Source organism: Ornithodoros turicata, chromosome 1 (assembly GCF_037126465.1).
Source record: "Ornithodoros turicata isolate Travis chromosome 1, ASM3712646v1, whole genome shotgun sequence".
NCBI lineage: Eukaryota > Metazoa > Arthropoda > Arachnida > Ixodida > Argasidae > Ornithodoros > Ornithodoros turicata.
Window position 1 is genome coordinate 183,707,686 of NC_088201.1, and position 25,476 is coordinate 183,733,161.

At 45.3% G+C, this 25,476-nt stretch overlaps 1 protein-coding gene across 2 annotated transcripts in view; it reads right to left on the reverse strand.

The window, feature by feature from the left end:
• Nucleotides 1–25,476, reverse strand: part of LOC135373806 (uncharacterized) — an 87,810-nt gene that overhangs the window by 53,722 nt on the left and 8,612 nt on the right. For both annotated transcript variants that reach the window (XM_064606880.1, XM_064606875.1), the window contains exons 2-3: nt 9,568–9,606; nt 5,822–5,946 (exon numbers count right to left, since the gene is read on the reverse strand). In XM_064606880.1, the coding sequence (XP_064462950.1) occupies nt 5,822–5,946; nt 9,568–9,606 (164 nt within the window). The remainder of the gene's footprint in view (nt 1–5,821; nt 5,947–9,567; nt 9,607–25,476) is intronic.

Here is a 25,476-nt window from a genome sequence, read left to right on the forward strand (position 1 = left end):
CTTATCAGATTCCAAATTACATTAAATTTAAATTGCATTAATATAAATTATCGCGTCTTGCCCCGTGCATATGTAGGATTCATTAATTTGTCTGTTGACCACGTGGAAACGAAGAATGTCCATATTTTGCATATGACTAGTTGAATGAATATAATAGACATATCTAGATATATAATGAATATATCTAGAAAACCTGTTAATTTAAAAGCCATAAACAAAAACAGAGAATGAATCAATGCCAGACGGCAGCAATAGGCCCTTCAGGGTGAGCAGACAGACAAATGAAAGGGGCTTGGTCAAATCAATTTACTGTCTTCGGAACAAAATATGTACACTTGAAAGCAGGTGCGAAAACACAACCAGGAAACAATGTACTGAGTAAATTATCTTGGAGCGCCCAGGAATGGTTCGTATTACGTTACATGATTATTTTGTTGTCATCTTATTAGGAGCTCAGACACGATATACGTCTATATTTCCTACCGTGTCTTCGTGTCATTTCGTACACGCGCGCTCTGAAAACGCCTGAGAAGGCACATTTTCTTCCAAAGCATCGTCGCTAAGAGTTTTACATGGGGTACACTGTAAGTCTTGTAACGGTTTAGTACGATATGAAATGGGGACCGCATCAAGCCAAAACAGTACAGATGAGTTACGAGCTTGAAACTGCAGGTACCGTCACCGACCCACAAGCAGCCAGTACATCTGGTCTAACGAGGTACTCTACCTGCTTAATTATCTGTGTTTGAGAAAATTTATTAGACGACTCATACTATAGAGCACACTACGAGTACTAATACTAATATTAATACACACCAATACACTAGTTGTAATTAGTTATAATGTACAAGATACAATGTATATAAGGTTGCATGACTGTGGGACTGTACATATATGACTACACAACTGTGACTATATACACATGACGACCATATTCGTCACTGTGGCTATGTACATATGAGATAGCCTTTATACATTATGGAGATGCACCAACGATGCTAACATACGCATCCTGAATGACAACGGAAGGGTGATCACGCCATCGACGCCGGAAGACTTCCTCTCCCAGGGCGAAGAGGTCCTGCTGCAGGATGGCGATTACGCGAACTCTCAATTTCCGCGCCAATAGGAAAACAGGGATGTTGCGCAGACGTTGTGCCACAGCTTTGCAGCGCGCTGCCCACAGAACCTGTGCCCCGCAAGCCGTTAAAAGTGCGCTAATCCGGTGGCAGGACTGTCGACGATGTAAGGGCACTGGGCATATGATGTTCGTATGCCGCCGAGCCAATTGCCAAAAAATTCTTGCAACCCGACAGTCAAAAAGCACGTGGTAGTCCGTCTCGACATAATTGCAGTACGGGCAATTGTCGGTCGGGGTCAAGTTCCATGTCTGAAGGCGGTCCCGCGTGGGTTGGATGCCCCATGCAAAGTTCCACACCACGTCACGCAAGGGAGCAGGGAGCCACGAGCCTATGGCTCACGCCCCTGGAACTGTTATAACCTGCTGAAGGCGTCCAATCCAGTTTGCGCTGACCTGCACTTCGCTCCATAAAACTGCTTGGGACATTCGTGATGGGGCACTCACGGACACAGAGAGAGACTCCAGTTTGCGATGATAAGCATAAACAGTAGCATGGAAACGCTGCGAAGATCGCGCCGCTGGGAATGATGGATCATATGCCTCTGGCAAAAGGTCTCGCGCTAATGGACCCATCCAGTACTTTAGGAGCACTTGCGTTGGCGATGGCTCACCACGAAGTATCCGTAGGACGGTGTTCAGGGCCATCCCTTTGCTCATCAGGCTTATGTCAGGTAGGGACAGTCCACCCTGAGACAGAGGAAAACATAGCAGAGTACGAGCTAGTGCCCTACCGCGCCGCTTCCTCCAAAGGAAGGACAGAAGGGCAGTATGAGCAGGTATGACTACGGAATGAGGAGCAACTGTAACGTGGCTCAGGTGCCACAACCGGCCACAGAAGACACTCCGAGCCAGATATACACGCTCTAGATAGGACAGCGCGTATGCATCAGAAGCTTTACACCTGGAGCAGAGATCTTGCAGTGCAGTCGTCCAGTTTGAGGTCGTAGGACCGTGACGATCGAACACAACACCTAATATTTTAAGGGATGTAGCGCATGAGAAGGGCAGTAATGAATAGGAAGCCCAATCTCCGAGAGGCATCAGCTTGGTCTTCCGATAGTTGAGTAACCCCCCCGAGATGACTGCATATGCATCATAGACGCGTAGGACCTCATCAACCCAACCAGCATCACGCAGTAGCACCGTAACGCCATCTGCGTAAGCAGCCACCTTCCACGTTCCAGAGATTGGAAGCGGGATGCCGTGAATGTGCGCGTCTGTATCGATGGCCCATAGAAGAAGGTCAATAACCAGAGTAAACAAGGCGGGAGAAAGAGGGCAGCCCTATCGGGACACCTCTGGTTACGGTGAACTCATCGCAGAAGCGGTGCAGCATGAAGATGCGGCTACGGTGGTGGTTGTACAGTCGTCTAATGACACCACAGATCCATGACGGAAACCCATACGCCTGAAGCACAGCGAGCATGTACGCATGCTCGACACGATCGAAAGCTTTCGCCTGGTCGAGTGATAACAAGCAGCCCCGCGATGACACAGACGTAGCCGTAGCATAACGCAGAATGTCGCGCAAACCAGAAAGAGTGTCATACATACTCCTACCTGGCACACAGCACGTTTGTGAAGGATGTATGACGGATGGCAAGACACTCTGGATTCGCTTGGCCAATATCGCGGTCAGGACCTTATAGTCACAGTTCAGGAGAGTAATGGGCCGCCAATTTTCTGGGTCAGCATGGTCACCACTATTCTTGGGCAAAACAATTATGTGTCCAAAACCAAACGACTCTGGGAAGGACTCTCCGTTTAGGCTCGTCTGAAGAACGCCAAGAACGAACCGTCTGAGAAGAGGCCAGAACGTAACGTAAAACTCGACCGGCAGGCCATCAGGGCCGGGACTTTTTCCAGAAGCTGCAGTGGTCACCGCGGTGTCGAGCTCCTCAATAGTCAACGGCAGCTCGAGAGAGACCCGGTCCACATCGGAAAGCGTCAGCAGTCCATTAAGAAAGGAATCTGTACCGGCAACGTCCACTGGACAGCTTGTGTAGAGATTTCGAAAGAACTCCTCAAAGCCACGTATGACTTCATCCGGATCTTCTGCTAAGGATCCATCACGACGGCGTAAGGAATGCGGAGGACACTGGCTACTCTGGGAGTGGCGAGTACTTTGGAGATACGGGTGTATCCCGTTTGAAGCTCTTAAAAATAATCTTTCAAAAATAAACGCGTAAGTACCCACTGTTAAAACTATATCTCCCAGAATATACGCTTAAAAATCAACGCACAAAAATAATGGCCGAAATATCCCCATTTAAATAAAAACGCTAAGGAATCCACGGTTAAGAATATATCGTTAAAAATAAATCGTTTCAGAATCCCCCCAAATCCACCCGACAGTTGCTAGAGCCATGTGGTATGGCCCAAATCAAGGTGAACTGCAAGCAAGGGGCTTAAACTAACCTCACAGGACCAACCTATCCTAAACTATCCCAAACTAACCGAAACCAGACTAACCTAACCTAACGTAACCTGATATAACCCGGCGCGAATTGCAATCAGTCCGCCTCCGTGCTAGATGGTGAGGGGATTTTGAAACAGTTTATTTTTAATGGTGGATTATTAAACGGTGATCTCTAAGCGGGGATAGTCAGCGGTTTATTTTAGGAGATATATTTTTAACCGTGTATTTTTTAAGCGGATTATTCTTGAATGTTGTATTCTTAAGCGTTTATTTTAAATGGTGGATTTCGGGGACCCCCCGGAGATACTGCACTACGCCGGGCCTGGCAAGACCTTGCACTCTGAGGTGCGCCCTTCGCGCGTTGCCTGGAGGCGACCGAAGGAGGAGACGATAGCGATCACGAAGGGACTCCAGGTATTCCTGCATTAGCGGCGTCAAATGAGCCCCCCCCCCCCTACGCACAATATTAATCTTTGCAGAAAGCCGCTTCAGCTGCGCACTTCGGTCCCGAGCACACTGTTGACCTAACGATTGGAAAAGGGTACGTGCAAAACCCTTGAAGGCTTCCCAAGCCGTTGGAGAAGGAACAGACGTTGAGGCGTACTCTGCTATCCTGGATCCTATCTTACAATATATGTGCGTCGCGTCTTCCCTATAGGTGAAGATCACGTAACGGAGCAGGCAGTCTAACACATTTCACCAGCGGAACACTGCGTGTACTTCGCATGATTTCGAACGACAAATATGATTGGTCTCAGGCAGTTGCGTTACAGCAGCATCGTGCGCCGCTCTCGCTTGAAGCATTTTTTCTGATAGTCTGTTTGACATCGGACGGTTTTTAAGGGAAGTCTTTTCTCTGGACCCTCTAGCTCATTTTTCAGTCTGTTCCGAAACGTGAAAGCATGTACCCTTTGGACCTGCCTCTAAAGCACTTCACTCTTCGCCTTCAGTATCTTACTCAAGTGCTGTATTTATAACAATTTGAGGTAATTTATCTGACGTGTTGCGATTCGGCTATATCTTACAATGTCACTTTTCGTTTTATTCGTATTCGCAGGTGATCTGAGTACTTCCCAATCCTTGTGAGAGCTGGATGAGTTTCATGCTATAGGTGTGTCGTTCGCTGGCTCTGTCACTTCTGGTCCTTCTGTCTTGCGTGTCAAATCTAGTTGTGCCTTGCGTAACAACAAATGCCTAATTTTCTGTTAAATATTACGCGGTATAGCTACGTCTTGTGCGATACCTCATTTCAACAAACGCGTTTTATCACCTTCGTAGTCGTACTTTATCTCTATGTTTATCTCGCCCTGGCTCAAATTATGGTCCGTCCTATTTATGTTCAGCTAGTATTTAGAATCGATCGCCCTCTTCAAACATAACTTCACTGCACAGCGCACTCCTTGCCTCCCGAATGACATCGTTGTCTGCACTGATTTATTGAAAACAGGAGGCCTTTTCTGTGACACTTATGCAGCACCTAATTGTAAAAAAAATATTAAAGGTGTACGCTTCTCGTTTTCAACAAATCAGGGGAGAGAATGATGTAATTCAGGATGATGGCTGCCTAGGAGAGTGCAGTGCGGTGAAGTTAAGTTTTTTTTTTTCTTTAGTACAGGCGTGCCTCGCGGGTCTGCCTGTATCATGTAATTGCACATTGTGCATTAATACAAATGAAGTTAAACATTTATACTTGAAGTCTGCTTAGAGCGTAGAGATCTTCTCTGCTCTATATAGCTGATGCACGTGAGGTCGACCGGAGTGGGTCGAGTTGGGTTGTTGGACTTGACTCGCTGATCAAACAAGCAAAATCAACAGCGAGGGGTAGGTTGACACGACTCGCTCGGGCTGGGCTCGACGCGCTAGGCGCGGCTCCGATCAGGTACGGTTGGATCATGTTCGTGTAAGCAGCGTCGTGCCGGTCGTGCCGGGCTCGACTCAGTCCTCTAGTTAACTCCACCCACTCCTGCCAGGCTCATGCGAACGTGGTGGCTGCCTGTGGTGGCATATGTGGTGGCTGCATGAACCAGCGCAGCTGAGCGACGTGCCTTTCCTTGTGCACGTGTGTAGCAGCGTCTGTGCATGGCGTACGCCAAAATGGATAGTGCTATGATGGTGGCCGTCGAAGAAAGCTGTTATGCAACTAGACTAGTAGAACACGTTCTGGTCCGGCGTGAAGCGTGCCCACTAGAGCACGCTTATCCACGTGATAAGTACACAGTTACTTTAGAGTCAACATTTCGAACAAAGTATGTTGTGCATACCGACTTGAAGAACCGAAGCACGTATTTCCTGGCATCATCAGGATCGCTGAAATTCCTTGTGAAGTTGACATCCGTGTAGACGTGCACACCAAGGTTCATGTCAGGATTAAAATGCACGGCTGGCGCTGAAGAAAACGATAGGAGAAGATACGGAATTGTGCAACAGGTTACGTCGTACAACATGGCAACATTAGTTGTGAACATTGGAAGAATAATATGTTATGAAATCATCAGGTTGACTTGTCAGAGTAGATTTATTCACTCAAAATTGTTGTCCGAGAACGGTCTGTTGCAAGTGGCATTTATAGTAGTTTTATATTTAATTAGTAGTTGTATTTAATTACTACATGGTCTAATTACCTAAAACTCAAAATCCATCCATGAACAATTTTATAACGTGCTTTCGGGCAAAAGCTAGACAGGGCTTGACAGCGGTAGAAGGTTACGGAACCATCTGCACGAAGGAAGGGAGCCATGGACCGGAAACCGCGGTGTAGGGATTTCGGCATAATCTGGTGTCCCGATATCCCGGAATTTCACCAGGACAGATGCTGGGATTTCGTGATACACAACTTCAGCTTTCTGGGCTACGAATATACGGTCGTGCGACTGAAAATGAGAGAACGATGTCTTACCGACTTTTGGTATCAAGCAGTCCTCCACAAAAAATATCATTTGCAATCCGAAACTGAACTTATCGTCCGCGACAAATGACAAAGGCGTTACCCGCTGACTTATGTGGACTACACAAGCTATAGGCAAGAGCAGCCCTCAACTTGCACTAAAACACTCAAGAAATCGTGAGTGTTTCGATGCGTAGGGTCACACAAAATATTGCAGAATCTCTGTGTGTCTCTCTCTCTCTTTCTGTGAAGAATTTCCTTTTTTCTTGTTTTAATCTCCAGAAATACGTTTGTTTGAAAGTGTTAAGAAAAAACAGAAACCCCTAGAAAACTAGATTGGGATGCTCCAGACCAGAACACAGTAATTATTGTGGATGAGTAAAAGGAAAGAAGAGCAAAGCGCTGCAGTCCCCCAGAATACTCCAGCGGAAGATGCGAAAAAGATCATTGCTTTTAGCAGCCGCCATAGTATACAGGATGTCCCAGAAAACGTATCATTGAATTGCAATAAAAAACTGCACCACCTAGAATCATATGGTCAACGGCATTTGTTATTACTAGGTCTTTGACACCTCGTGATGTGAATGACATGTAGTGCAAGTTTAATTATGTATTTTTTGCCATCTGAACTCGGGAATTTGCCAAGTACATTTCACTTTTTTACCCCTCCAATGGAAGAACGCGATGATAAATGGCAGGGATATTCAGTACTTATCCCATCAAAACAAAAACAAGAAAGCCAAACATCATACTCTACGGAGCACCGAAAGGACACCGGACCACGAATTTTTCAGCGCAGTCGTCGTCAGTCGGATGAAAGGAGGTTGCAAACCTAGCCCACACCGGCGTCGTAGAAATAGATAACACAGGCATGGCTTATCGCGTCCGGCTTCCGCTGGTATCATGCCTTCCCTCTTACAATTTCAGGAACTCAATTTTTCTAATATGACCCTGTGCGTTGTGTTCGCTACCTCCCTTCATCGTTCTGACAGCGTTTGCGCTCGAAAAGTCGTCGCTGGTAATTCTTGAGTGCTCCGAGAAGCATGATGTTCGGCTATCTTTTCCGATGGGATAGATCACGAATATCACCGTCAATTACCATAAAACTGAGTAAATTCGGCACGCTCTTCATATTGTTGGGGAAAGAGTGAGCTTTATTAGGCAAATTTTCGAATTCATTTCGTAAATATTTCTATAATTAAACTTATGTTATGACATTCACATCACTAGGTGGAGAAATCCTAGCTAGAACAAATACCGTTGACCGCATTCCATGACCAACGAATGGCAGCTCCCTTGTGGTAACGCTTCCTCGAGCGAGCCTGACACCCTGCCTGTGCGTGCACCAGGTGGATGAACACGAAATCGACGGTCGGATAGCTGCCCCAAAGAGCACATTGGTGCACTGCTCCGCGTAAGAAATAGGTAAACCGAAACCAATTAATTGCTGGAAAAAATCACGATGTGTCGACGCGGCATTTTGCTTGGAATATTTTTGGCCGAAGGTCCCGATACGTAAAACAAAGGTTCCGTAAACGTGCGAAGTAAAATTTAAAAGTTCCGATGTGTATTTAATTAGTGAGTAAATGCATCTGGGGGAGTCAACTTGTGTCAAGCAGTAACACCACTTAGCTCTAAGAGCCATATCCTAGTCGATTTCGCATTCTATAAATTAATGCGGCATCTTGAGGTGTTTTGTTGAGGTCCTCTAAAGACTTCTCCGTCTGTGACTTATTTTGTTACACACGTGTGTGAACCAGTTCGACTAACACGCAATTGACAACTAGATAGTTTAGGCGAAAAACGCATTGGCACGCTGCTCAGTCCAAGAAATGTGCAAAACGAAAATAATTAGGTACTTGAAAACATCATCAGGCGGTGAAGCGGGTTCCTTCCTGGGATATTATTCGCGCAAGGCCCAGATACATAAAACGTATGTTACGAAAGCATTAACACATCGGCACACCGTCGACACACCGAGACATCATTTGGCTGGCTTTTCCGCTTTTTCCCTTTCTATTTCTCTCTAATAACTATAACCCCACCGCAATAAAACTTAAAACTTTTTTACTTTTCTGTTTAAGGATAAGGATAATAATTTTAAGGATTTCTATGTAATAAAGGAATGCATGCAAATGATCAACGTGTAGGTCAGTTCCTGCGCAACATCTCAAGGTTCCTTACCGAAAAAATTGTGCGCGAGCGCAAGCCTTCGCTGAATGGTTCACTATAGGAGCAATCTGTAGTAGTACGGCTGAATTAATGATTCGGCCGGCGGACTACGTGAAACATCCGGTACATAGTGTATTCGGGGTGTCTTGTACATAAATTATCTTAAAATTTTGAGCACTGAAGGAATGATGCAGTGGTTCACAGCAAGAGTACGCCTCTGACTAAGACTGGCAGAGCAACTGAAAAAAAAAAATCTATAAACAGTTCATATAGGTCCTGTACAAAATTATATATGATGATACAGCGGCCTATAAGGTCCTTATAGGTTATGCAGGGACCTATATAACTTCCGTGTAGGTCATTAGGGGATCCTATACGAGCCCATGCATGAGTCATGTAGGAGCCATAAGCTCCTATATAACTTCCGTGTGGGCATAGACGCGTAACAATAATATCAGACTGCAGTCTCAAAACACACCTTCACCACATAGCACATTGAAGACACAGAACAATACTGTTGCTCCCGATTTTTCGAAACCGCGAGGCGTATGATGTTTTGGGACGATTTTCATAACTGCATAAGAGTCCTGAAAAGGAGTACGTCTCCAGTTTTCAACCAATCTGTGGGCAGAACGATGTCATTCGAGGTGGTGGTTGGCTAAGAACGTGCTACGCGGCGAAGTGAGTGTGCTTGTATTTCTCATCACCCGAATCTTTCCCAAAGCCAAGCCCTGAAGCCCATATCAGTGAATGCTATAACTGCACTCAAGTCGAATATTCTGACGGCTACTCTGTGCTTTTCTAGCCAAGCTAAAAATATTTGGAAATGATCGAGCACACTTTTTTTTTCAGCCTAAATTATTTTCTGTTAATCCGAAGAGAGTAGTTATTCAATTTATCACCGTCCCCAGTAAATGAAATAGTGTGTTAACTGCGTAAAGCAATACTTACTTGGTGTCTCATAGCAACACGCATCAATGGAATTCCTCGCTAGAAAGGATAAGAAAGTCAAAATAATGTATTTTTGATACGCGTAACATGTGCACCACCACTAGAGTGCCATTAGCTGCCAAAGGAGGGCAATTGAAAAGGCAAGACAAGATACTATTAAGAAAGTCACCCTTAGTGACTCTGAGTTAGACAAAGGGCTTCACAAATATTGTTTTCTCATAGAACACATCCAGAAAATGTCACTGAAATACCATCCACATATTCATTTCGAATTAGTTCAATGATGGGTAAGACAGCATAGTTAGCTCACAGCATGAATTTGAGAGTGTCACCCAAGCTTAAGCTTGTATTTCCTCACGGGTATCTTCCCCCAGCAGACCTGCGTGTGACATCTGTCGTACGTGTCGCCCCCCTTGAGAGTGCTGCTCAAGCTCAAGCTTGATTTTTTTTCTCTCTTTAGAGGCTGTCTTCATTTCGTAGTGGGCGCTGTAACTCAAAATTTCCATTCAGTTGCGAAGTTGCAATCTACATCGTACCGGGCGCTTTTCGTTATCCCAACGGTTTTCAATCTCATCTCAACAGCCAACGGCTTTCAATCGACCTGAGAACTTGATAGACATCCTTAGGGCCGTACTCTTAAACGACGGGCTTAATCGCTTGCACGTCTAACGAGCTAACGAGTGGCGGGAAATTCAAAAGACATCCTCTGTCGAATGCCGCTTCGAGCTGTCTCAAAAGTACGGCAAAGTTTCCACATGGACGTACAGCGGATGGCCGGCTCGCGGCACCTCGCCGCTCAGTATGTGGCGCTCGCAGAAATCTTTGGTACCACGTGATCTTCGTAGTGTGCGCACGCGTGCCAGGCGAAGCCTGATCGAAAAATTTAGACGTTAAGACAATCTAGCGACTTGCGTTGTTTTCAAGGTCCCCTGATCATCAAGTTGCTCTTGTGCTCATATGAGGACTGTGTTCTAGTTTGATGGTAAGCATTCATTTACGTTATTTTCATAATTGTGCTGTGTGTGTCGCAAAGGAAACGCTCACAACAAAATGTGTAGGAGCACGCGGCATCAGTAGTTATAACTGACTCAGGAGAAGTCGTTTAGTAAGCTGCAGCTCTGAGGTAACCCGCAGCGTAACCTTCTGCTGTTCATCACACCACGGAGTTGACTGACACGACTGACATGTTGGTTCTTGTACAGCAACAAGAGGAAAATAATATGCCCCAAGCGTTACGAACTGCAGTCTGTTTCACCTGCCTATGCCTTAAAACGCAGGAGCTTCTCCTCCTCATTACCTGTAGGCAGTGGTGGGCACCCTCACGAGGGCAAATGAGGGCGAGGGTGCCCTCGCCCTCATATCACTCTCACCTCACGCACATTGAGGTGAGGTGAGGAAGAATTCTCAAAAGAGGTGAGGTGAGGTGAGGCGAGTGATGAAAAATTTCAGAAATTGAGATTGAGGTGTAGCGACGAAAAATGTTTGAGAGGGAGGTCGACGAGATGTGGAGCGGCTATTTTCAATTGCGCGATCTCTTAAAATGGCACCGAGAGCCAGCTTTCTATAATACCAATGTAGCAGAAATGCCTTTGTACTGTCAGCATAGGCTCTCTACACTAAAATGTGTTAGCTGTAAGCCCGTTAGTTTCAGACTTTCAGTCGAGTCAGATACATGATAGACGTATCAGATCAGATACACGCAAAAGCCATTCCTGCCTTTTCAGTATGAAAAACAAACGACTCAAAATTACTCGGTTGTGCAACTTCTCTACACATATACCCTTCGTCCAATTTTTACTGATTGAACATGTAGTGGATACTTGTTGCAAGGACGAACCAAGCAAGGTAATGAATCTTAGTTGTGGGTACTTGTAACTTGTCAGGAATCAACCAACGAAGCACTAAAAGCCAACTACAACGTATACGCCTACTCGTTCCTATTAGTTTTTTTTATTCCGTGTTATCGTCACGAAACAACTGTGGCTGTGAGCGACCCCACTCCTAATTGAAAGAGCAATTGTGAAGTGAAAACGTTTTGCAGAAACAGGTTAAGGTGAGCTGGACGAGACAAAAATTATAACAAGTAGGTGAATATATTTTAGAAAGACGGCTGAGGTGAGGTGAGGTGAAGAAAATACTTTAGAATGAAGGTTAGGTGAGGAAAATACTTCAGAAAAAAGGTTGAGGTGAGGTGAGGAAAATTTTTCAGAAAAATAAGGTGAGGTGAGGAAAAAGTGTTCTAGAAAATGTTGAGGTGAGATGAGTTCAGGAACATTTTTTAGAAACAAATTGAGGTGAGGTGAGGTGAGGAAAATAATTTTAAAGGGAGGTTGAGGTGATGTGAGGTACGAAGTCCTGCCCAAAAATGAGGTGAGGTGAGGAAAAACACCGGGGAAGAAAACTGAGGTGAGGGCAAAGATAGTGAGGGCATTTGCCCACCTCTGCCTGTAGGTAATGTGATGTGAAGAACTCCAGAAAATTTCGTAGTGTTAAAAATTTAATTTCATAAGCTTCATTTCACCTGACATTGAACAATTCAACTTTCTACCACCAACTCATATTACAGCGCACAAATCGGACCTCGTGCATTTGCAATGGATCAATGGATGACGCAAATTTTGGGCGGTTATTAGGAAAGCATGAAGTAGTCTTAAGGTATTTTTCGTTTCAGTCTAACTCAAGTCGCAGTTTGGGCACTGAGTCAGACACCATAACTTAATCGACCAAATGGAGAGGGCGTAGACTAACTGGTGCATGATGATTATTCGTTCTTTCATCACTAGAATTTATGTTGAGTTCAGTTTACTAACTTTGCATGAGCGGTTTTGGCAGGAAGATTTGCCTTAATTACATTTGGATTTTCCGTATTCTCAACAAGTTTAAACTATAAAGGCTTCCTGTTTGTTTGTTTTTCATCCCCCAATATGCCTTAGTAGGCGCTTGTCTTTCCATCTGGGTGCCTGCCGCGTCAACCGTGAGGAAGAAAACCCCAGTCATCGGGACGGTTCACCACACAATAGGCTGCGTTCCAATACCCCGGTTAGTCGACTTTTTCTTAATAAACATATCCCCCCCCCCGGTTAGTCGACTGCCTAGCGGTCTAACCGGAAGTGCCGCCATGTTAAGCCTCGTTCCAAATCTCGCCAAGTCCGCTTTTCAGTCGGCTACCGCCTAGTGCGCATCGATGCAGTCTAGTTATACGCCTGACCATCTGACAGCCGGGATGGCTGACAGCGGGAAACGCTAGTACCTGCTGCGCTTGCGCCGTACGCATTCCTTGCGTAAGCAACGAGATGGCGCCACAGGTGCCTCGGCTAGGCAAGCCTGTTCCAATAGTGACAAGCAAAGGGGTCTACTCAGCTGCCTAGTCAGGCGGCTTCGCGGGCGCGAGGTATTGGAACGCAGCCATAACTTGTTTTGCTGTTCCTTAACACCTGTATGTGTATCAGCGCTCCGTAGGGCGCGCAACGTTCGTGCTGAACATTAGCGCTCTTATTAAGATTATTTTATTTCTGTTATCGTAGATATACATGCTGCACGTATATATTACTTTAAAACCGAGCGAAACCCTCAATGGTAACCTAATTAAAATAAATTAAGACTAAAGAGACACAACACGTGCAGTTGACGTTCACCCGCACAATAATATCCAAAACAGTAACCGTAACAACTGTCCTCTGTGCCATACGCTTACTGGACCATCCAGTCTAAAAGAATCGTCAAGGTGAGATCTATGACACAGGCGGGTAGGTGTAGGATGTATCTGTTTTGTAATGAAACTTCCTTGGCGTTAAACGAAAATGTATTCATTGTAGCCAAACAAGAAAATGAAGCAGAGATCAATAGGGAAAAAAAGATATGTGGAGTGCGTGTGCTGTCTTGCTATTGATTATCATGATAGGCAAACCTGAGCGATGGGCAAGACACGTAAACAAACACAAACACGAGGTCTCAAAACCAGCAAGACGTTTAACTGATAACAACGAACTTCATGAACAAGTAGACGGTGCGAGGGAAGACAGAGAGAGGGGAATAGAGAATTGAGGACAAAGTGAGTTGAAGGAAGGTCAGAGGAGGCGCTTGAAGGCCAGGTGGATACATACAGACGGCACATAATACAATTGCCCACACTCTACACAATTGCCCACATGCTCTACAATTGCCCACATGCCTATCATGGAATTTATCCACCTTCATTTACGCAATTCTGTCTATTGATTATCCTTCGTTAACGAGCATCCACACGACAACTGGGGATTTCTGTTTTGGAATTGAAGTGGGAACATGCGCAAGTTTTAGTCTTCCTGCATATAGCATTTTATCGGTGTGTTATTTTTTAAGTTTCTTCCATATCCCTGTGTCCCTATCGATGACAGCTTGTGAACTCTAATTTTGAACGCGCATTCCGAACGCCCATTTTCAAACGTATTCCTTATTTGATAAGCCTATCCAGTGTGCTGTTGTGTATGTTTCTCATTTAATGATATGATGGTCATATGCAAATAAACGTTTTACGTTTCCCATCACGTTTTCATTCAGTCTTTTCCACCCTGTGTGCGAGAAGCAGAATTTCACAGGGAATGCATTTCGGCTAGAATGCTTTGTCTAAATAATATGGCTCTCCGCTTGTCATGCAGTGGTAGCGGAGCGCAGGTTTTTCTATAACACTCCTCGCGAAACAAGTTTCATAGAAAAAGCTGTGCCGTCCAGCTTTTGCAAGACAAGCCCAGGGCCAGAGCCGTAGCGACAGGGGTGCGAGAGGGGCAGCCGCCCCGGGAGCCCTCGCGAGAGAGGGTGCCGAACGACAGGCCCTGGTAGGTTGGTTGGACAGGATAAAGCTGGAACGAAGAAAATTTGAAGCTCGGCAATGCAAATAACGTTTTTGGTTCCATCTTTCATTCATTCCATCTTTCAAGCGTTTTAATTTCTCTGTTTACAGGGCTTCTGACGGTAGTTGGTGAGGAGGGGGGAGGCGCTTCAGATTTACTGTGCCCTGGCGCAAACTTGCCTCGCTACGACTCTGCCCAGGGCCATCGTATTTAAACACGGCGCTACGACCGAAACGCATGCGCAATAAAGGTGACCGCATCTGGCAACCGGCATGGTGCACATGGCATTTCTGTTTCAAATCTATCATTGTTTTCCGCCAAGTTCTGACAGCGAATGTTGTTTAACCAAGGGGATTTCCGTATCAGAAAAATATGTAATTGGCCATTGCACCTCATCTAGAAATCGTCCCTTAATGAACGTTGAATTCCATCTGTCCTTTGTCGTGGCCAATGAGCGGCCCTAATTGTCACGAAATTGTGCAGCAGTGATGGCCATACGATTTGACTTTTGTGCTAGTCTTTCCGTTTCAGTTCCTTTCTTTTCGTATTTATTTTTTTGAGTGTTCTGACTTTGCGTGACTCTTTATATGAGTGTTTGCATTCCAAGTGTCTAGTACGTTCATCTGAACTGAGTTGTCTACGTGGTATGGCGTAACCGGCTTCCACGTTGGCTGTGCCAATTTTCACAATTTCTTTTGTTCTTTTTCATTCAGTCACTTATCTAGAAAGGCCTTGCATTTGTGGAGGGTATCCAACCGTTGGTAACACTCTACACCAATGAGAAAGCGACCTCGAATAGCGGCTCCATAAGCACCCAGGTGAGCCTTTCGAGGACCTGGAACGCTTGCCTGCGGACTGCTGCCGTGGACACCCACACGGTGTAACATGCAGTGCTGCCTGACATCGTGACCTTTGTCAAGAGCTCCGACGTAGGCTGTGATGAGATCCTTTACGACAAAGCAAAGATAGGCCAATATATATCTGACATGTACCGAAACTCCCATAGGCCCCGGCGTCTTCAGAATGACACCCTCATAGAGGCCGTTAGCGGCATCTATCCGTTGCGCGGACTACTAGGATTGTAAATAAATGACGTCAGAGACGACGCCAGCACTATGAATAACAAGCAGTGCATAATTAGCCATGGAGCGTTTATATGCGCGCACTTTGCGTTGCGTTCCAAACAGCTGTAACAAACACTCCAAAGACGTTGGCTCACTAGCCTAACCAAATTTTCCCTTTTCCTGGCCAAACCATAACAATAGCACAGGGGAACAATACCAGACGACAACAGAGAAAACTATATCGCATCAGCAGCTGGTTTAATTACAAATAACAATTGAAAATCATACAGTTATCAGAAGTGCTGACAACTCCATGCAGGAGGGGCAACGTGGTGACCACACATACATTGTAAAGTTTCATTTTGGGGTTCATTTCTCAGCTAGCGCTCAATGCGCCGTAGTTATTAGACGGATGCATTTTTCCAATCAGTGATCATAATGGGCCGGTTGCAAAAACGTGACACCGTTGGTGCACGGCTGCTTCCGGCTTGTGCTCCCGCCGACATCATGGCCGGTCTCGCCGTGGCGCAAACTTCCTTCGCGGGGTATGCAACAGGGGATACATTGCATTCATTTGTTGATACGTATTGATCTTGGCCTACAGCCCCCACTTTGTAAACCTCGGTTCCTGTTTAACCCTAAAAGAGTCCGAAGTGCCCATTAGGATACATTTTGGATGCGCGGACGTACGGATACAGGGATGCACTGATAAACAATCCCAATGTGACACATGCGCAGAGGAGTAGGATACGGAAGGTTGCTACTCGTTCTGTTCTGGATTGTGCACGACGGATTTTGAAACAGGTTTTCCTGCATTGAATTTATGCATAAATTATTAATATATACACATGTTGTACACGCTTGTCGTGCTTCTTTTGTGTTTGCGACCCTATTGCTACTACCAACACCCAGGTTCGCTCACGCATCCTGAAGATAGGCGTGTCGATCGCTAGCTTTCGCTGTCAAAATCATGTTTACCTTGGATAGGCTACTTGTCGTATTCACCATGCGAAACGCCGTTAGGTCACTTTAAGAATATATTAAGATAACCCAGGAGTCTAAGCCTTGTACCGTGGCGACAAACCGAGTGATGCTCAGGATTCCATGTCAGTATGCAGCTGCGGCAGATGCCGCATGGTATCCCCCTGCGCACTTCATCACCTGCATCCCCTGGCACTGTCCCTGAGGTGTCGCAGGGAACGAGCAGGCCGATCGCGCCGCAAAAGCATCTTTCTCGTGTCGGAGACGGACGCGTATTTTGGTGCTGAGAGGAGATCGTCGTTCCGTCCTTCGACGACTGGTGAGGGGGTTACACTAATATATCTTTAAGAATAGACCCTTTAAGAGAAGCTCTTTCAAAGCGCATTGTTTTACAATAAACAGCGTCAAATTCTCCGATAAGGAGTCAACCGCACAGAAATCGCCGCCCAAAAACAATCGCTCAAGAATCCACAATGAAAAATATACCGTTAAGAAATATATCGTTAAAAATATGCCATTTCAAAATATACCCTTAAAAATAAACTGTTTGAAAATATATCCTGCAGTCGGATACGACAGCGGACTAATATCAAGGTAGATATAGCCAGGTAGCGAAGGCGAAAGAAAAAACTGACCCCGGCAACACTGTGATCTCCGTGACTCGAGCAATCCTGGGTGTTGGTAGCACAGGTACGGTCGTAAACAAAAAGCATTTACGACGCGCGCATGGGTCTTGTATAAACTAATAGTTTATTGATAACTTAAGTGTAGGAAAAGCTACCTGTTGCCCCACTAATACACATATACGAAATCGTCTACCACCTGAGTACGTTTCCGTATCCTGCTCCACTACGCATGTGTAGCAGTAGGCACGTTTGTCCATGGTCCGTGAATTCTTGTATCCGTGCCGTGTGCCCGTGCATAGTAATGCGGAGTTCGTACACTTTTTGGATTAAACAGGAAGCGGCGTTTATATCTCGAAGCTGAAGGCCAAGATTAACACGTGTGAACAGATGAGTGCTATGCATCCCGTGTTGCTGGCCCCGAGAAGAAAAAAAAGTTTCGTTGTGGAAAGACCGGCCATGATAGCGTGAGTATTAGCGAATCAGCTGTGCACCCCGATATCGCTTTGTATTTTATTTATTTATTTATTTGAAAGATACTGCCGGCCATCTCTTGATGGCCATGGCAGAGGAGGTGAGTACACTACATACAACACGTACAACATACAGCTATACACAGTGCAAAATGTCAAGTGTTAAACATCTGAAGTCAAGAAAGAAAGTTAGTCTACAAGACCTTGTAAAAACTGGGTTGGTGATGAAATTTGTGTAACACAAGAGGGCAATTTGTTCCATTCTCGTACAGTGCGAGGAAAAAAAGAAAATTTAAACACATCTTTATTGCAACGAAACTCACGGATTAATTTACTATGTTTCAGTCTTGTGGATCGGCTCGAATTGTAAGTTAAGTAATCGCAGAACTTGAGCCCATTAGTACCGCTGACTATATCGTGCGAAAACTTGAGACGCCGAATTTTCCTTCGTTGAGCCAAGGTTGGCAAACCAGATTTAGCATAGAGTGAAGTCGAAGATGTGTGCTGACCATATGCATTATATATAAATCGAAGGGCTTTTTTTTGCACAGATTCTAGCATGTTAGTATGCGTCTGTACGTAGGGATCCCAAAGAATATCCGCGTACTCTAAAATTGGCCGCACTAACGTAGTGTAAGCCGTCAGCTTCGTTGCAGACGTACAGTGGCGCATCGTCCTCCTCAGTGACCAAAGTTTACGGGATGCTCTGGTAGCAACTTGTTCAACATGCTCGGCCCAGCTTAGGTTTGATGCTAATGATACACCAAGGTATTTTTGGTTCTCCACTTTACTCAACACAGTAGTGTTAATGCTATACGGAAAGGACAATGACGTTTTCTTCGTTGTAACACACATGAACACGCACTTTTTCACATTGAGCTCCATCTGCCACATTTCACACCACGTAACAATAGATTGCAGACAGTTGTTTAATTTGACTTGGTCGTTAGTAGTGTTTATACTAGAATACAAAATGCAATCATCAGCAAAGAAACGACACTGGATTCCCGGAATGGCGATGCAGAGGTCATTTATAAAAATTAGAAACAACAACGGTCCAAGCACGGACCCCTGTGGTACTCCGGAGAGTACTGCCAAGGAATGCGAATGGGCTCCACCAACACTCACGAACTGTTTACGATTAGTAAGATAGGAGTGAAACCATTGCAGTATACGATCATTACTTATTATGTTTTTCAATTTATACAACAGCTTAGTGTGCGAAACTCTGTCGAATGCCTTTGATAGGTCTAAAAACACAACGTCCGTTTGACCACCTTTGTCTACAACAGAGGCAAAGTCATGAACTATGTGTACAAGTTGCGTAACTGTTGAGTAACCTCGCCTAAAGCCGTGCTGCTCTTTCACCAAGAAATCACTTTCTTCCAAAACGCTAATTATGTGTTTAAAGACAATATGTTCCAGAACTTTGCTACTAGTACTTAGTAGTGATACCGGCCTGTAGTTAGTAATGTTTGATTTATCACCGCTTTTAAATATTGGTACCACTTTGGCTACCTTCCAGTCAGACGGGATTTCACCCGATCTTAAACTGGATTGGTAAATGATACAAAGAAACTTTGAACACCACTCTGCATACCGCTGTAAAAAAGCATTGGGTATCCCGTCTGGACCACATGCCTTCTTCGTGTCCAGCCGGAGGAGCCTATCTAAGACACCTTCTGTGAACACTTCGACATCGCTCAGACCAAAGCAGGTAGAAGAGAAAGGTGGTTCTGTACAGTCGTCGTTGGTGTACACAGAGGCAAACCACCCGTTGAATTCGTCCGCGATTCTCGCGCCGTCGACAACTGCCACCCCATTGAGTTTAATCTCTTTAATCTTATTGTCCTTTTTAACCAGATGACTCCAGAACCGTCTTGGATTATGTTTAAGAAAGTTGTGCATAGTAACATTAAAGAAGTGGAAACGAGAACGGCGTGCTAGTGAACGCAATTTTTGACGCAATACCGGGAGTGAGCCTTTGTGCCCTGGATGGAACCTTTCTATCCTATTTATTTTACGTTTCAACTGTAAAATCTCACGCGTTACCCAAGGATTACGCTTCTTCCGCTTCACTGTGCGCAAAGGCACAAACTTTTCGATGCACTCCAGCGCCAAATTCTTAAAGAAAAGCCACCTTTTGTCAACAGAGACTGCGGTATCCTCACAAAGCACAACAAATCGGTCAAAAGATTCTTCCAGCATGTCCACAACATCAGTATCACTTGCCCTGCTGAAATCACGATATTTGTTGGTCTCAATATTTGTCCCCCAGTTAATTGACATGTTCAATGTGCAAACAACTGCATCGTGGTCGGATATTCCATCTGCGATCGACACATCAATTAGCGTATTTGCTGCAGCGTAAGATAAGAAAACGAGGTCAATCAACGACTCGCCATCATTGGTCCTACGCGTGGGAGCATCTACCACCTGCGATAAGTTGTTATCAAAAGCGATATCAGTTAAGAGCCGAGAGTGTTCACATCCGGCTGCAGGCAACATGTTTTTCCAGTCTATTAGCGGGAGGTTGAAGTCACCAGCCAAAATCACAGATGGAAATTCCTTAGATTTCGTGTCGAGAAAGTGGGACAATTCATGAAGTACATCTGTACTTGCTCTAGGGCACCTGTAGAATCCTCCCACCAAAATCGAACAGGTGTGACTCTTTACAGCAACCCAAACCATCTCGCACCCGTGGTCATGTTCAATAACTGATGCAGAGAAGCACTCCTTAACAAGTATGGCTACATCGCCTCCACGTGAACCACGGTCACGACGGAAAACGCTGAATCCATCAGGAAAGATCTCGCTATCTTGAATGCTTTCGTTCAACCAAGTTTCAGTCACTACTGTAATGTCAGGATCGAACGCAAGTAATATTGACTCCAGCTCCGCCACCTTGTTGACAACACTCCTAGCATTGATATTTAGCAACCTAAAGGGGCGCCGTCAACACGTGTCGTATCAGACGTAAGATCGTCGACATGAATTTTGGCACCAAAGCGAAGCCGCCCAAGGAAAGGCCTAAAAAGGCAGCCTTCAGGCCATACATTGGGGCAAAGAAGCCTATCAAAATCAGCCTCCTGTACCGCTATGTGGAATGAAGCGTATGACGCATGCCTCGCGGGCAGTTTGGTACATGTAAACTGATCGTTGTTCAATGCGTTTGATACGACCTCAGACAGGTCCTCACTAGAGGTCGAGGGATGCAGCCTGGATACAAAGATGGCTTTCTCCCGCGGAGGTTTTGCCACAGCTCGCAACTTACTGTCTTTGGATGAGCCGATCGATGGCTGGACGCGCCGTCTCGGTAGGATCATACGAAACCCTTCATCGTCCACTGGCCCCTTCGAAGTATCGATGCTCCCTGACTGCTCTGGAAACTTGTTCCGATCATTGGTAGCCACCGTGTTGGGAAGCTGCCGTGCGATGCGACGTTGATTACCACGCTGGCCAACCATTTCTTCCGCCGGCGGTACCATCGGTGCGAAACGAGTCAAGCTTGTCGGAGAAGCTGTGGTGGATGTCGACGAAGCAGCAGCACCATGAATTAATACTTCCGCGTATCTGTCACACGGCGTCTTAACAGCGTCTTCGACGGTGGTTGACTGCGACATGTACCTTCGAAGAAGATCCGTGTTGCGTGAAAGATGCACAAACAGGGCACCATTTTCCGCTCGCAGGGACTTGACCTCCCTCTCGAGAGCGCTAACCTTTTCCAACAGTGTCCCTAGCAACTTGCATGCGTTCGTAGGCAGGTCATCCGTCGAAACCTGCACCCCGAAGTCAACGGCTTCTGTAGCAAGTGTGTATGGGCAACGAAAGAGTCGTCAGGATTCCGTCGTTTGGTGCAGTCAGCGCACTTGAACTTGCTCACGCCTTCGCTGACAAGGAAATCGTATTCCGCATCGGTGATGTTGACGCATTCGCAGTGAAAACTGCGGGAACAGGCTCCCGAGCAGATAATAAACTGCATGCGGCCCGACAATGAGCGAGCGCAGCAGCCACACACGTCCGCTCCGCGCGACATCATGAACGATAATTTTGAACTGATATGTATCATTAAACATGATTGATTGTTCTCTCTTCTCGTCTGGTATTGCTGCCCTGGGTGATGAGTATGGTTCGGTCAGGAAAAGGGGAAGGGAATGCAACGCAAACGAAGTAAACGAATGCAAACGTGTCATAGCTGATTATGCACTGCTTATTATTCGTGCTGCTGACGTCATATACGTCGTCATTTATTTACAAAAGTAGTAGTCCACGCAACGGATGGATGGCGCTGACAGTCTCTATCGTGGCGTCATCTGAAGACGCAGGGCCCTATGCGAGTTTCGCTACCTGTCTATATATACCTTGCTAATATCTCAACACAGATGATAGTGGTACGATGTAGCTTATATTGGTGGTTTTGCTTTTAGCTCTCATCCGCACCTAGTGGACTGTCATTGCTGCCATGTGTTTTTCAGTGTTTTTGCTACGTTTTCTTTTTTTAGTGCAGAAAGGCTATGCATTATATGCATGTCTCGCGTTATTTCGCTTGACAAAGCATCGTTAGGAATAGTGAAAGTGATGAGTACCTGCTCGTTCGTGCACGTGTCCTGAGTTCGCTTTACTCGGACGTTGAAGTGGAGGGGGGTTATTCTAATAAATCTTTAAGAATAAATCCTTTAAGAAAAAAACTCTTTCAAAATATATTGTTTTACAGTAAACCGCATAAAATTTCCCGATAAGGAATCAACCGCACAAAAATCCCCGCCCAAAAAGCAATCGCTCAAGAATCCGCCATGAATATATGTCGTTGCAAAATATATCGTCACAAATAAACTGTTTAAAAATATATCGTTAAAAATAAACAGTTTAAAAATATGGGTGTATCCCGTTTGAAACCATTAAAAATAATCTTTCAAAATTAAACGCGTAAGTGCCCACTGTTAACAATATATCTCCCAGAATATACGCTTAAAAATAAAGGCACAAAAATAATCGCCGAAATATCCCCGTTTAAATATAAACGCCAAGGAATCCACGGTTAAGAATAAATCGTTAAAAATAAATGATTTCAGAATCCTCCAAATCCACCCTACAGTTGCTAGAGTCATGTGGTATGGTCCAAATCAAGGTGAACTGCAAGCAAGGGGCTTAACCTAACCTCACAGGACCAAAGTAGCCTAAACTATCTCAAACTAACTGAAACCAAACTAAACTAAAACCTAACATAACGTGATATAACCCGGCGTAAATTGCAATCAGTCCGCCTCCGTGCTAGATGGTGAGGGGATTTTGATTTAATGGTGGATTATTAAACGGTGATCTCTAAGCGGGGACAGTAAGCGGTTTATTTTAGGAGATATATTTTTAACCGTGTATATTTTAAGCGGATTATTCTTGAATGTTTTATTCTTAAACGTTTATTCTTAATGATGGATATCGGGGACCCCCCAAAAATATATCCTGTAGTCCAACACGACAGCGGAGTGATAGATGTGTATCTCTACGCAGAGGATAGCAGTAGCACGTAGCTTATATTGGGGGTTTTTGCCCTTGTTAGCACTCACCCTCTACCTAGTGATATGTCATGGCTGTCATATTTGTTCCGTGTGTGTGTGTGTGTGTGTTGGTGCTATGTTTTCCTTTGTAGTGTAGAAAAGCCTATGCATTATATGCATGTCCCGCGTTGTTTCGCTTGACAAAGCATCGACGGGAACTGTGGCAGTGCTGAGCGCTCGTTCGTTCGTGCGTGTGCTGAGTTCGCTTCACACTGAAGTTCAAGTGAAGTACGATTGCTTCGCCTACGAAGTATGAAACGTATACTCACGGCAGGAGTGCAATTAAATTCGCCGACTTTGGTACTATTTGTCGAAGCGGATTGTCTATTTCACTCGCGGCCATACCACGTGACAGTAGCAACCGTATGTTTGATTTTGGGGGGATTCTGAAACGATTTATTTTTAACGACATATTCTTAACGGGGGATTCCTTAGCGTTTTTATTTACACGGAGATATTTGAGCAATTATTTTTGTGCGTTGATCTTTAAGCATATATTGTGGGAGATTTATGATTAACCGTGGCTACTTACGCGTTTATTTTTGAAAGGTTATTTTTAAGAGTTTCAAACGGGATACACCCAAGTGGAGCACCGGTTGTTTCGTGTAGTAAGTATCGAAATGCGAAGTATACTCATGCCCATAGAACCCCGATGAAATTGACCTACTTCGGACTATTTCTCGAAGCGGATTGTCCATTTCATTTGCGGCTATATGACGTGACTGTAGCAACCGTAGGGCAGAATTGGGGAGATTCTGACACGATTTATTGTTAACGATATATTCTTAACCGTGACTTCCTTAGCATCTTCGGGACACCATAGGACTTCGATCCATATTGTGAAGGGGCTCATTATTTCATTCTCCGCATCACCACCAGCATTGGGGTAGAGTGTCGCCCCTTGCGATGAAACTCCCCATCCATCATCTCGAAATAAAGTTATTGTCGCTGCTGAGCCGTCGACAAATGCGGCGACGGTCTGCTCTGGGCATCGCAATACTCGTCCGTCTACGGGACGAGAGAGTTGCTTCTGCGGCGCTGTCCGCACGACACCAGGATGGGATGGAACCCACTGGAGAACCAACCTCTGTCCTGCTTCGTACACAAGGTGGTAAGCCATTAACACATCCATCACTAAGGGTGCGGATGACCCTCGTATGCAGGAATTTTCAATGGCTGGTAGTGCAGATTTTGAGTCGGTGAACAATGTCCACTCCCGGGAGGTAAAATAAATGATGTTCTGCAGAAAGAAAAGGATGGCATAAAGTTCCGTAGCTGTTGATGGGGTTAGAGGCGAAGGCGTTGTTCTTGCACTACGCCTTCGGATGGTATGACGAATGCAGAGGCGGTCTTGCCATTTCAGGATGCGGCATCTGTATACGCTGCTGCAGACGTGGAAAACGTCGTCTTCCAGGACATAAAAATGGGCTCGAAGGTCTTGAGGGCCTGATCTCTTCGTTCCAGAAGGTTCGGAAGACTTGTTGTGGTAACGAAGGTCTGTGGCACCGGCAGAGACCAGGGGGCATGCGGCGGTGTTACGCCCTGAGGTACGAAGAAAGTGGGACTCTGGCGTGTACGCTGCGCTACTCGATAGAATAGTACTACTACTGCTTCATAGAACTATGTATCGAGGTTTACTGAGAAGCGGGTGACGGGGAATGTGCGCACGCAAACATAACATCCGTGTGGTTAGAGCAATTTGTTACAGCAGTGTGGCTACAACTATAGGAGCAATGTTTGAATGGGCAGCGCACTCTGGCGTGACCTAATGCAAAGTATATGGATGATTGTTGGTATAGCTTTTCCCTTAAAATTCCGCAATCCACCTCGTGTCGAAAACGATAGCTCGCTTGATCTGACAACAAATCAGTATGGATCAGATGTGTCATATATGCTATTGCCTGGCCTTCAACATTCTGTAATTGGTCTCGTTCTGAGAATAAGATCGTTCTGGTTCCTGATTGAATGTACAGCACGTGTGTAGGCCTTCTTATCCCGTGCCCTAAATATTGTGTAACAGAGTCCGTGTTTGAAAGGGCGGCCCATTCTGCCGTGACCTAATGCAAATTATCTGTATAATTGTTGGTATAGCTTTTCCCTTAAAATTCCGCAATCCACCTCGTGTCGAAAACGATAGCTCGCTTGATATGACAACAAATCAGTATTGATCAGATGTGTCATATATGCTATTGCCTGGCCTTCAACATTCTGTAATTGGTCTCGTTCTGAGAATAAGATCGTTCTGGTTCCTGATTGAATGTACAGCACGTGTGTAGGCCTTCTTATCCCGTGCCCTAAATATTGTGTAACAGAGTCCGTGTTTGAAAGGGCGGCCCATTCTGCCGTGACCTAATGCAAATTATCTGTATAATTGTTGGTATAGC